The following is a 14,429-nucleotide window of genomic DNA, read 5'->3' as shown; positions in this document are numbered from 1 at the left end:
CACTGTCACCTTTGTAAAACTATAAATGTTGGAGTCAGAAAATAAACTGCCTCTTTTCTTCTTCACCCTGAGAGCGGTGTGTGCGTGTGTTCTTTCGTGTCCTACAGCGACACAAAATAGTCAGATCGTTGCAAATAAACATGTTCTTGGAAATGTGTGATTGCATTGTGAATTTTTTATAGGTAAATACATCACAATGTTTAGTTTTATAGGGTTTTGTAGACAAAATATGTAAAACATGCTAGATAAAGGATGAGTTCAATTTAATTTTTGTCACAACTTGAGTCACAGTTTAATTTTTTATTTCCAAATTTAAAAAATAACTGTAACATTAACATTAAATATAGAAAATCCCACAAAGTTTGGAATTTCCAAAGGATGATGGCATCTCATAATCAAACATAGTCCTGGGAGTAATCAGTCATCTTTACTGCAATAGTATTTTGATAGTTATCAACCCTTGGGAAAAGAAATTGTTAGTCCAATTGTTTGAACATTCGGGAGTACCTTCAAACACACTGCTAAGGGATTTCTGCATCAAGTAAACCATGATATTCTTGTTATTTCATGTCATTTCCCATAAGAATTGATTACTTTCATAATCAATTTATTTATGAGCATTCAACCCTTTCTCAGACCTATGACTAAATGCAGAGCTGTAATTGTTGTGGCTTAACCCCAGCTGGCAACAGTACCACGCAGCTGCTTGCTCCCTGCCTCTGCCCTGGTGGGACAGAGAGACAGAAAGTAAAACTTGTGGGTGAGATCAGAACAGGTTAATAACTGGAACAAAGTCAATGTAACAACAGCAATAGCGATTCAAAGGGGAAAGAGAGAGGAGCAGAAGGCAAAAGAAACAAGTGATGCCCAGGACCAGGGCTCGCTCCCTGCGGACCGATGCCCAGCCCACGCACAGGCAGTGACCAGCAGCCCCAGCCAGCCTCCCTCCCTCTCTCCTCCGGGTTGTACACTGATCATGATGTGCTGTGGTGTGAAACATCCCCTTGGCCACTTCAGGTCAGCTGTCCTGGCTCTGCTCCCTCTCAGCTGAGACAGAGACAGCAACACAGTACACACATGGAGCTCACCACAGTTTATGCTCAGGCCACAGAAGTACAAAGCTTTTCAGCAGATGATGCACTACCAATGTGAAATTCAAGCTCTCTCCACAATATAAAGTAAATGGGGACTTTGAATAATATATGAGACATCTTTTTAAGCAGCTCTTGTAAAACTGGTTTTGCCATATTACTGCAAGTTAATGTGTAATATGTTACAGCACCATGAAGTAAAAACCAGCTCCATTAGGTTAATGTACTCAAAACACCTTGCTCCTGCCTCTCACTGAGCTGTCCCATGGTGACTATGGGACCCATATTCATGTTTCCACCCATCCTGGAAACGTGCTGGTCTAATAACTGGAGCCAATAATGCTTGCCTACCAGGCTTCCACTTCCCAATATAATCTTTCTGTAGGAAAGATTTTCTTGGGGAAAAATTTGAAGAAGCTGTTATTAACATTCTGACACGGAATAAATTTAACACCTGCTATCATCAAGCTGACAGTAAATGAATGAAAAAGCATGAGAACTTGCTTCAGAGTCAGTGAAACTGTTTAATTGGCAGCAAGAAATGGTCTCAGTACAAAGGTCAGGTATCTACAGTGTATTTATTTACCAGAACAGCTACACCCTTACATAAAGACTGAGTAGGCCATCTTAGACCTCATGGTGACTGTGAGCTTAGTTCAAATTCCAACCATATTCTAACAGGCAAAATATGGGTGAATAGTGAGCGACATCCTTGTCACTGACCATAAAGAAATGTCCGTTCATTTTTTTTTTTTTTAACTTCCATGTGATGAAAATGAGATCTGGAAAAAGCAGTAAAGGAGACACCTCCATACAGGAAGACACCAGAAAATATCAGAAAATTTGGAACAAGTCTGTATTATGGATAGGAGGAAAAAAAGGCAGAACCCCAAGCTTTTGTGAGCCAGCCACATAGGATACATGTCTTTTCTATAAAAAGATGCATTATTGACAAAATGGAATTTATTTTCAGAGAGTGAATTGAATTATCTTATCAAAGTACTCTTGAGAAGCAATGCAGACCAATAACTAGTGTGTACAGGGCTGGTGAGACTTGTTTCAGACCAGTTCCTGCCTCCATCCCTCTCCTCCCAGCAGATTTCACAGATGGGAGGCCCTACAAGCCCACCAAAGCACATCACCATCCCTCCTCCCCCATGCACCACCAGTCTGGCTCCTGCCCAGCCTCCCACCCATGTTCTGAACCATGGCACCATTTTAAAACCAGCCCAAAAGGAGTCATCTACTGCAAACCTGCCCTGCTGGAATGATACTCCCTAGCACACGTGCCAGTTTTATTTTGCTGGAATTTAAAGAATGAGAGAATGGCATTTTTTAGAAGTATGCAATTCCCCATTATAGCTCCAGGAGGCAACCCTGATGAGTGGAGTTTGAAGTTCTGAATATGTACCCTTTGGGATGAAGATTTTTTAGTAGCATGGTTCTTTCAAGTGTGGCTGGAAAATGAATATGGTAGAACAGATTTCTAGAGAAACTAATAACTGATGTTTTTCCTTCCAAAATTGTACAGATTTTTTTAACCTATCCAAGTCTTCTTGACCTACCTAAATTTGGTTGGTGCAGCTATGTAAGGAACTTAATTGCCCATTAATTTGTCCTGAGATATGGTAATAATAAGTAGCTGCCAAGATTTGTTTAGTATCAGCATTTAAAAGCTGTAATTTGGTTAGCAATATATTGCCTCTGAGGATTGCTTTGTTCTCCTTCTTAACCATTTGCCCTACATACCAAAACACATCTAATTACTTTAAATAGTGTTCTTCATTTCACTGCCTGGAAAACCTGACAACTCACTGAAACACTCTCCACTGAGACTGGCTGTGAGATGCACATGCTTCAGGTTTTCTTCTCTGGTTTAGAAATATGAATGATACTCTTTTTTAATCCCTTGTTTAAGAAACACAGATAATTTAGTACATAACCATGAATAATTTATTACAAGAGAAATATTAGCATAATTGAAATTTTAAAAAATCAAAGTTATTCCAAACTAGTAACTAAATATAAACATTTAAAAAAATAGCATCTCTTACGACAAATGTTTTTATACAAAAAATTAATCTAATTTATTTCTAACATGATGGACTTCTTTTACACCATGAAAATATAACTATTGACTTTGGTTTTTTGACATTGTTAGAAAATAACATTCTTTTATTATTAGTTGCTATTTATGTGTAATAGCAAATACACAGGTCCAGTAGAAAATACAGGAATTTTGCTTGGTATAAGCTAATTATTGCCAGCAGTTGGTATATAAGGAGTCCACAGCCTTCTCAAAGAAAGTATTATGACATATCTTTAAAAAATGCCAACGCACATCCATTCAAGAACTGGACTGGTTGCTATTTCTTACAAATAACTCATTTGGTCACATCACAGTGATGACTCTATAAGCAAATAAAGGGGCCACAAACTATGCAAAAGTATTTCTTTTTCTCTTTTTACAGTCAATATTTTCTTCAGTTATTCTTTGAATTGTGTAATTCAGAAAAGCAATTCAAGTTTTTGTTAAAGAACAAAAACCCCCTCCATCTTTAGTCTTTTTATTGTTTGTATTACTTCTTTTTAACTATTAAGATTTTGAAGCTTGAAACTGGTCAATAAAACCAAAGTATTCTCTACATAAACTAAGAAGTAATGAAACCCTGTTAGCAGATTTTCTTGTCTGAAGCTTTTTTAACACAAGCATTTTAACAGCAAAGAATTGCTGTGAATTTCATCACTCAAGTTGAAAAATACTCCAAATTGATAATGTATACAATGTCATTATATTTGAAGGCAAGTAAATTCTTGGTGAAACTGTCCCTCTTGCTGGGTAACAGTGATGCCACACAAAAATATGAAATACAAGCAGCAACCCTTTTGTAAAGGATGAGCTTTCTTTGGCAGAACAATTTTCTATCCATCCAAACTGTCTTCTACTAAACCTTTTGAACATTAGAAAACACATAGCTTGCTTCATGAGGAGGTTCTCATGGCATATAAACTTCAGTTGATCAAAACCAGTTTTTAACTGCTGAAGTGCTGGCATCCTCTGGCAAACTTTTTGGACTCACACTTAAATATCCAAAGACTGGAAATGCTGCTTTCTGATGAGCTTGTAACCAACCACATGTCTGATTGCTGAAGTTACTTACTTACTTACAAAGTGGAAAACAAAGAGGATGGTAATGAACAAACCATGGACTGTGCAAGCTTTTTTGTGACAGGAAGATCAGTGACCACAACAGAGGAACTACAGCACCACAGTTCAGTTACCGATCTTCAAGGCCTCTGGCAGGTTAACAAATTGTAAAACATCTAATATTCTTTTTTAGAAAAGTCCAAACTCAAAAAAAGAGACATTCTGACGTTTCTCACCCCTTGCCTACAGCCTATCCTCTACCAAGTATTTTTAGAAGTAAAAATATGTATGGATTGTAAAATGAATTTTGCACTAAGAATAAAAATTAACAGGACTGCTTTATTATTAATAAAGAACAATACCTTCCCAGAAAATGAGGAAAAAAATTGAAAAGCTTATATGGGTTCTAATTAATAGATGGCTGTATTAGGAAGACGTATGGAAATACATAAAGCCACTTTGTAATCCTCAAAATAATATAAAACAAATTGGAAATTTTTAATTGCATGTTCTGGTTTTCTATTTCCTTTGAATACTTAACTCTATAACCTCATGTAACTTTTTAAGCCAGTAGCAGCTGTTTTCAGGCCTCTAATGAATTTTGTTTTCTTAAACTTGGTCTTAGTTTTGAAATAAGAAAGTACAGGCACATTCAGGGATTTCTTGGATAGAAAAGCTGAGATGTATCAAAAATTGTATTTACTAAAATTTTTTTGTGACATCTAAGCAATGTTCATTCAGGTTATCAAAAGTGAAAAAATCTTGCATAAAATTTTATATGAAAAACTAAAAGGGTTAAACACTGTTTTCTTCATATTATGTCTCCAATGAATATCCTTCATGTAGAATATCTACAAGCTCACTTGGCAATAAACTATAAAAATATAAAGAAAGCCAGAAATATTAAGGCCATCACCAAGATAATAGCAGAGTACCAGCCACTTCAGCAAGGATTGTCTTTTATCATCAAAAGGAAATTGCATTTTTTAAACATGGCTTACAAAGACCATTCTTTTTCGCTAAAATTTCACAGGAAGAGATGCTGCATTAAAAAAGGACCATGTTTTTCATCACCTAACATATAACCACCACCAGGTTTCTGTCTGTTGTGCTAATTACTGACCATTTTCACTCATTACTGCCAACAGCTGACATAGAAAGGAGTGGTCCATACTTAACAGGCCTCACAGACAAATTTCCAGAGGGCTGCAGAAAAGTAGAGCTTTCTAGTAGACATGGTGGGCTGAGTTTGCAATTCATGACACTTTGATGATGAATGCTGCTGAGTGCTTCACTGACTAAATAAAATGTTGTCTTCCTCGTATGCCAAAGCTGGGTCCTCCATGCTCACCAGCAAAGTGTGACTGGTTTCAAATTCACGGTGCGGCGGCGACGGTTCTTTGGCCACAGCAGACATCAACTGACTCCAGGTGATGTCAGTGTTTTTGAAAGCATGCAGTAGGAAGATGCCAATGATGATGCTGCAGAACCCACTCAGGGTTCCGATGATATCACCCAGCTCCATGCTGCTCCACTCCTTGAACAAGATGACGGAGCACGTCACCACCGTGGTGGTGAAGCACACGTAATAAATGGGGGTCACAAGGGACGTGTTGAACACGTCCAGGGCCTTGTTGAGGTAGCTGATCTGAGTGCTGACTGAGAGCACCAAGATGCCCACCAAAATGTAAACCAGGGCGTGGCGATAGGCTGGCTTCCCCTGCAGCATCTGCTTGATGGCAATGCCCAGGCCTTTCACGGACGAGACGGAGAAGGCGCCGATGAGGGAGCAAATCAAAATGTAGATCAGGATATTTGTCTGACCTCTCTTTGGAGCCACAGCAATGATCAGGACAAGGGCAACGACCATCAGGAGAACAGCAAATGTAACAAACACTGTAAAAAAGAGGAAAGGAAAGAATAATACATACACACAACACCAGACTATGCCCACAAACATGCTCAGAGTTGTTCGGTGTCCTAGACACTTCCCTATGAACTGCAGCATGTCTTCACTGCAAGTGCATACAGACCTGGATCTTGCAGCTTTCTTTCCATCTCATCTAGTGAGGTGACCTCCTCTTCCTCTGGAGCATGAATAACCATGACTGTTGACCCCAAAATGCTCAGTACACAGCCCAGCTTTCCGTGAATATTCAGCTTCTCATTTAAAAAATAGGATGAGAGTATAGCACTGTTCAGCAAAATAAAAAAAAATGTTCAGCTCCACCAGGCACAGAAGACATTCAAAATCTCTCTGTGTAGCATAACAGAAAACCTCTTTTGAATTTGGATATATGGTAAACCAGTCTGAAACGATCAAATTGTAAGGAGTTTTTCCAAGAAAGTTGGTCATGACCAAGAAGGTAAAGTCAGGTTTTAGGGAGTTTAGCAACTCTTATCACTTCCCTCCAGGTTGTAAAAGGGTCCAAATTGCTAAGGAGCTTCTCATTCCTGATTGCCTGAGTCAGGGTATGCACTCTCACTGTAGATTAACCACAAGAGCTGTTTCTTTCTTCCAAAAATGGTTCAAAGCACTTCATTTGCCACTACAACCAATGCACATGAGTGTTGGAAACTGTTCCTCATCCCTCCCTAGGCTGTCCCACCCAGGCATACTTTCTGCCTGGCTTGCCAGGGCTCTCCCCAAAACACAGAGAAGGCATGTCTCCCCCTTCAGAGATCAACCCCAGGATCTCCACGGGGTTGATTATTTAACCTAAGCACAATAACATGGCCTAAATTACACCACTCACAGGCATGATTACCCTGTTAGAGAACAACCTTGGGCACAGACACAGGTTTAATGGTGTGTGAACACGCTCACAAATTGTTATTCAACCCACTGATCAAAATACAGACTTTTTTTTCACACAAGGGTAATGAGTTCAATGACATGAAGTTCTAACAACCCCTCTGTCTCATGAAAATTTGAATGATTGTTATCCCCACGAAAGAAAAGGGCAATAAAACTCAAGCTGTTTTTGCATAGCAGCAGCCAGCTGATCTGCATTAACCAACACGCTGACCCCAGCACCACTGCAGGGACTCAGTTACATTTGTTTTGCTATGACAGAACAGCTGCAGTTTGAGCAGGTAGATTGTTCCAAGCATCCTAGGGTTTTTTGGTTTTTGTTTGTTTGTTTGTTTGTTTCTTTGTTTGTGTTTTTTTTTTGTTGGTTTATTTTTTGGTTGGGGTTTGTTTTGTTTTTTATATGTGGCGCATGTTGTTTTAAACACAGTGTTTCACATAATATACTCAGTTCTTAAAAATGAGAGTTTTATATTTAAAATACTATAATTTCATTTTTCTACAAGATTATTCCTATAAAATTTTTGTATGCACAGCCCATGTCTTTTCTGCTGCTATGACAGCCACATTACTGTATGTGCTTAAGAACTTGGAAATTATTTTTTTCTTCATACATAGGAAACAATAATGCTGTGAAAGACATTTTTGTTTCAAATGAACCACAACTTTTAATTGTGGATACAGAAGAAAGCTTAGATTTTCTTTGCCTTCTTTCCAAACAGATTTCAAAAGGACAAAACAAAATCAAAAGGTTTACTAACTGAGCCTTAATATGAAATTATGCTCCTATAAATATAAACATTTTTGAAAACATTTTGTGAAGGAATGCTGTATTTTTATTTAAAGTTTAGTCATAGCTAAGAACAGGATAAGTTTTTTAAAAAGCTCCAGTTCTCCAGGAATAGATAAATTACCTTTTATCAGCAGTATACCTTGTTTATGCTGATAAGAATTACTTTGTGATCTAGGTGGAAAGCTACTGGGAAGGCATTCGGTGGCCTTTGCAACAAGACTTTTGACTCTATCTACCCAGATAACTCAGTTCTAAATAAGGAAAAATATCTTTCCAGCAAGCAACAAAAAGCATTTTCTGCCCATCAATTGCTTTTCAGTTTTCTTATTAAAAATCTCGACTTTCAGGCAAAGACAGGGTTTTTTCCCTCTTGCACTGAGTGGTTCATTTGCCAAGGCTTGCTCCCAATTGGTACTGACCTTACGAGAACACTCAGGGCACCCAGGGGGGTAATCAAGGTTGCAGGTGCAAAGGCATAGGCAGCAAAGTTTGCAGCTTCTCCTAATCCCACTGCAGAAGAAAGAACATTTGGATCAGCTTGGAGGAGAATATTAAAAGGCACACTACTGTAAATGTTTTGTATGAAAACTATGATAGCAAATACAAACCAAAATCTTTTTTCTGCACTATATATGCACATTTTCATTTCAAAATTAGCTGCACAATTAATAAATGCTGGAAGAAAGTAAAATACTCTTCTCCTAAGTACTCCTAGAAGCTGGACAGATGCAATTGCATGGCATTCGACCAGATATTAAAGAAAAGATGGTTATTCTGCAAAGAGCTCTGAAAACCAAATATAGTATTTGAAAGATGGCATATAAGAACAGCTTGTCATGAATGTGATTGCAAGGAGATTTCTTTTAAGTGAAGGGAATGAAAAATCAGACAATAAATCTCTTTAAAACAATCTGCTTTTTGTAGATTTACATACAGGCTGAGAGGAAAGAGCTGACTTACTTGATAGCAGTCCAGTCCACCAAAGCCATTCCTTCAAATAAGAATATCCACCTTGTCCTGAAAGAGAAAAAATAACATCTTAGAAGAAACAAATCACCTTATTGTAAGAAACAAAAAGTACAACTTCACATTTGCACTAACAAAGTACCAAAAGAGCATGTTACACTGGATGCAACAAGAAGAATATTTGATTTTGGCTGACATTAACCACTCTACTGCTTTGTGACTTCAACTTCTAAAAAATGCTATTTGACTAAATATATGCAGAGGGGAAGTTTCAAGCAAAAGTGAAATGTTTATAAAGATTGTTGGTGAGCTTAAGAAATGTTTCAAAATGCTTTTCTAGGTCACATCCAATATATTCATACAGTCAACTGCCATTTGACTTTCCTTTCACTTTAGGTTGGAAGAAATTTTAAAGTATAATGCCCCTGTGTGCATGATTTTTTTTAAAACTTAAAACATAAGTATATATAATATTCAGTATCAGTTTTTTCAAATAACCAAATTCTCTGGAATAATATTTTGCAATAAACACAACAACAAAAAAAGAAAAACTGCTAATGCTTTGTATTTAAATCCATGCAAAGGAAATGATGAGATTAGTGGAACTGTTCTTTTTCTGGCTGTTCATCTCTTGACTTTGATGAAGGGATAGTTGTACTAACCATAGAAACTTGTGTAATAAATGTCATTTCTACAACTCATTGCACTCACTTTGAAAAAGCTGAGCAAAACCAAAAAGCTTAAGACTTTCAATCTCAAATCAGGGGGAAAAGAAGGAAAAGGGCATTTTGGAGGGTAAAACAAATGGAGAATTTTGTTTTGCTAATTGCTCTCAGTGAGGAAATAGCACCAGCTCACTAGATCTAACACCCCCTGCAGATCCCATAGTCCTAAGAGTTCTGAAATCCCAGTCCCTGTAATCACACACAGAAATAATACCATGCCTCCATCCCTCACCAAGACAAGACTTCTGATCACCATTAAAGTTTTTTTAAACACGTGATCTGTGACTTGAACCTTGATTTGGTCAAGTTAGAAGAGGCGTTTGTGTCCCCAGCAGGAGCAAGGATGGCACCATCACTTACCAGCTCGGGTGACTCCTCTGTCTGCCAGTTTTAAAAGTCCTTTCTTCTTCAGTATGAAACTAGAACCAATAAAGACACTGGAGCCTATAGCCAAAGCCAAGCCAATGTAGAGGTGGTATTTGCTTTCAGAAGGCAGGGAAATGCTCCAGTTTGTTTCATTGCCAGTCCCCTCCATAGAGGTGAGGAGAGGAGAGCGTGATTCAGACACGTGGATGATCTGGCACCATGCCTGGCAGGAGTCAGGGCAAGAAAAGGAGAGCACAGCACCTGGGAGCAGAAAAAGAAGGGCAAATGACTCACGAACAGGAGCCCTGTCCTCACTTTGCTCACTCCTTTTTGTGTCTTTGAAGAGCACCTGTAATTTCTGACTGTGCAAATAACACACAAAACCCACACAATGTACACAATGCTGCCCTGGGTCATTACCCACTCCTGTAGCTCACAGGTGATTACATTATTTTACATCTGTATTTTGCACTTCATTGGCTCAGACAGGCAATAAGGGGAATACCAAGCAATGCAACAAAAAAATATCAGTTTCAATTTAAAATTCAACTCAAAATCTTAAAAGCTAACCTGAAACCTGAAGATGAGACGGCTCCTTTTTGTTGTGCAGAGACCACAAACATATAGTCAAATCCGATTTTGGACTTTGCCTGTTAAAGTAAGCCTGCTGCTATTCAAGGCTTCTGGTTTTACATTGGTAGCTGAGGTTGGAAATACAAATGGAAAAAAAGGAAGGAAAATCAAACAGGGAGCAAACTCTCACTGCATACGGGCACTAAGACATTTTATGAAAACTGTTCAGTGAATACTGTGTGAGCCAAGTCTTATCTAACCAGTCACAAAATTTTCACGTGAAGGCCTCATGACACCTCCCAGCAAATTAAATCTAACCTCAGTAAGCCCTGGGTGGAGGTAGATCACAGGGGACAGTTCCCCCAGCTATCCCTGCAACACTGCTGGATAGCTGGGTGACCCCAAGCAGAGAACAAAGCTTCACACTCAGCCAGCCAAGCATTATCAGTATCACTATGATGACAGTCTGGGAACTACATCATTGTTATCAGCCTAGCTTTGTTTCTAAAGGAAGAACAGGTACTGCATTTCCAAGAACAAAAGGAGTTGCTTTTTTCATGGGGAAGCAGGGCTCAGGCAGCACAGCTGCAGCAGGGCTCAGGCAGTCTAGGCTGATGTCTCGGTTTGTCCCAGTAGAGTACATCAGGCAACCAGTGTGGATTATAGACTCTAGCCTGGAAAACTTTTAAGAACAACCTTTTTTGTAAAGAAGGCTTATTTTGAAGACACGTTAAAATATGAAACAATTGAAATATGAAACAATTTGCAGAAGTACAAAATCTCAGTCCACTGTGATACATGGGAAGCAGGGGATGCAACAAATAGTTTTGCTTCCCATGTTTTCCCTGTAATTAATACATGAACGATTCATCCTGAAGAGTAACAGCATCAGTAATACACTCCCTTTTTTCTTTTTTTTTTTTCTTCTCCCCTTTCCCAGCTGAAGAAATGCCTCTTGGGGACTTGGTAGAGAAGGATGTGCCTCTGAGTTCACATGTAAGTTCTGGAAATAAAAATGTTATATCAAAAGTACTTCACTGAACAATTAACAAGAAACAGGCTTGGATAATTCATTTAATACAGTTTAACAAAAATTATTTAAAACACATAAGGCCCCAAAAATCTCCTATTTGCAGTTGGCAATGCTGGTATTAGCTCTGGGAGACAGCACCCTGTACAAGTAAGGAACTAGAGTGACTACTTGCTCCCTGTTTTCTCATTCCATATTATACAACAAACATACTACAGGCAGTTATAATTTGATTTGCAGGCTGTGCAAACACATTTCCTTGTTTGCTAAGAGTGTTTCCATATAACAGGAGTTGTTTTGTATTGCTAAGTCAGACTTAATAAAAATGTTCTCACAAGATAACTATGTTCATATTCCACAGTTGAAGATTAAAAACTTAGAGAACTTAAATCAACATGCAGTTACTGTTGCATAATATGTTGGATAGATACTATTCTACACTCTTATCATTACTAGAAATTACAGTTGGATAATGTAAAAATATGGAATTAGCATTTGCACCTGAAAGTACTTTAAAATCCTAAACTATTAGCATAGTCTTAGAAGAAAAAAAAATTTGCATGTACTTTTTTTGACATAATTAGGGAAGAATAATCACAAAACAAAATTACAGAAAAGCCCTTTAAGCATAAATATATTTTCTCTTAGTAAACACATACCAGGTCAAGATAAAAATGCCCCCGCTCATGGCATGGGGGTTGGTTTAAATAGCCTTCAAGGTCCCTTCCAATCCAAACTATTCTATTATTCTGTGAAAAAAACAATGGAGAGGTGAATGAAATCCCTTAACTCCCAATACCTATACTGATGCCAAACCAGGATAGTGTGAGAAGCAGTAACATTCTTGCCTTTAATTAAAAGAAAACATGAAGATAAACACTCCTGAAGAAAATAACAATTTTCTTCCTTTTTGGTGACTGGTGTACTTTCATGTAGCTGGAGATGAATGGCAGGCTTATTTTGTTTCACATGAAACAAAATGTTTTTCTATGTGTTCTAAAGCTTTTCATTCCTCAGCATACCTTACAACATAAGAAAAATTTAATCATGCCATTTGTACTAAGTCACCCAGTGACTGCCGCAGGTTGTTTCTCTCCTTTCTGAATTACAATCCTTGCCCACATTCACTAAGAAATATTATTTATCACTGAGAAGAGTAATTTTGAATGCTAAAGATCTGTTTATTGGATTGAGCAGCTTCTCATGGTTAAAGAAAAAAAAAAAAGTAATTTGTTCCACTTGCATAAAAAGTGGCCCCACTGATCAAAAAGCACTTGAGAGACGGGAAGAGGAGGCTGATCCAGGAATTACTGTTATTTTATTACCCCTGTGAACAGTCTGAAGATCACTTGGAAAGGCTGAGGAAGATGACAAATCACTGAGGCTGCCTGGCTTGCTCAGCACAGAGTTTCTGTAGCTAAGCTAGTTTCACCTCCTACTTCCAAATGTCAACAAACATGAACCTGTCAGCAGAACTCCTCCTAGCAGAAATAATCTCTCCCAGCTCTGACTCAAGGCTAGCAGCAACAGGAAACCAGCCTGAGCCAAGGCAGTTGCTGGTGTAACTTTTAAACTTTTTTTATGATTCAGCTATTATTTTTTTCTTTTTTTCCCTCAAACGCCTAAATATTCTCTATCTGAATTGGGTAGACCAGACATCCCGGTGCTACACACTGGTCGCGACACGTCTTACCAGCTGTCATTCTGCAGTGTAGGGCTGACTTGCCTTGGTTAGTGACAGCCAGCTTGGTTCTTAACCTGCCACTGAAGATACTGGTCCTCAGCCATCTCAAAAACTAACTGCTTTGACTGGACAATAATTTAACCATTTCTAACGAGCTCACGACTCAGCTCACCCCTGGCAGAAACATGAAACGCCTTTCTCGGTCACCCAGGAAATACCAAGCCCACCTTTGCCAAGGCGCGGCTCCTGGCGCCAAAAGTGGGTGTATCGAGAAGCAGCAAGGAATTCTTCCCTCGCACACCTGGAGTGGAGACTCACCGAAAAGCACAAAACAAAGGTGAAAAGATGCTTAACCCGAGGCAGCCGCGGCAGAACCGCAGGAGCCTCCCCAGTGCCGGACCCACGCCACTCCTCGGAAAACAACGGGGTGACGCCAGGGCGGAGGAAAATCTTACGGGGGCTCCGGGCGCCGGGGCCGCAGGAGCGCACGGCCGCGCCCCGAGCCCCGCCGACCCTCGGCGCACCGACCGGCGCGAACCCTCCGCGCAGACCGAGCCAGCCCCGCATCCTCCCGCGGTGCCCCGACCCCGCGGCCGCGCAGACACTGACCCGCACGGCAGGACAGACGGCCGCGCAGACACTGACCCGCACGGCAGGACAGACGGCCGCGCAGACGCTGACCCGCACGGCAGGACAGACGGCCGCGCAGACGCTGACCCGCACGGCAGGACGGACGGACGGACGGGCAGCCCTCTCCGGCCCCCTGCCTGCCAGGCTCCCCGGGCTCCGCCCGCACCTGGGCGCGCCCGCTCGCCGGCGGAGACGGAGGTGGCATCGTCGCCACCTTTCTGGACCCGGCCTGGTGGGGAAAGGGCACGCAGGGCTCCAGGAGTGACCCCGAATGGGCTTTTTGGATCATTATGGAGTTCCAGACCTGGGGAGTTCTGTGGCCCCATCTGAACACTGAATCTAAAGAGTGCTCTCTCCTGAAGTACCTTGGCAGCATTTGCCTCTCCTGGGAGTCTCTACAGATTGAATTTTCTTCCCCTTCGTAGCTGGGAGAAGAGATGAACAGTCTTGATGCACAACCACTTATGTCTGTGACAAGCTGCCTGTGCTCGCTTTGGCCGGTGGATCTGCGGGCAAGCAGAGGGATCCCCCAGCCAAAGAATGGCAGCGTCCTAGAACAAGGGCAGTGTCTGGTGATGCATACCCTGAGACGACTCCCTGTGGCTTAACAG

The 14,429-nt window shown here is 40.2% G+C and overlaps 1 protein-coding gene across 1 annotated transcript; it reads right to left on the bottom strand.

Annotated features, from left to right (window-relative positions):
• Positions 1-5,530: 5,530 nt before the first annotated feature.
• NIPAL1 (NIPA like domain containing 1) lies at positions 5,531-10,669 on the bottom strand (the record flags this gene model as incomplete). The annotated part of the gene is made up of 6 exons (XM_084204000.1): positions 5,531-6,135; positions 6,273-6,433; positions 8,264-8,354; positions 8,805-8,861; positions 9,896-10,263; positions 10,665-10,669. 6 exons carry the CDS (start codon positions 10,667-10,669, stop codon positions 5,531-5,533), a joined length of 1,287 nt encoding a protein of 428 aa, XP_084060126.1.
• Positions 10,670-14,429: the final 3,760 nt, after the last annotated feature.

Source organism: Fringilla coelebs, assembly GCF_963513975.1.
Source record: "Fringilla coelebs genome assembly, chromosome: 4".
NCBI lineage: Eukaryota > Metazoa > Chordata > Aves > Passeriformes > Fringillidae > Fringilla > Fringilla coelebs.
This window is presented reverse-complemented; position numbering and strand designations above follow the sequence as displayed.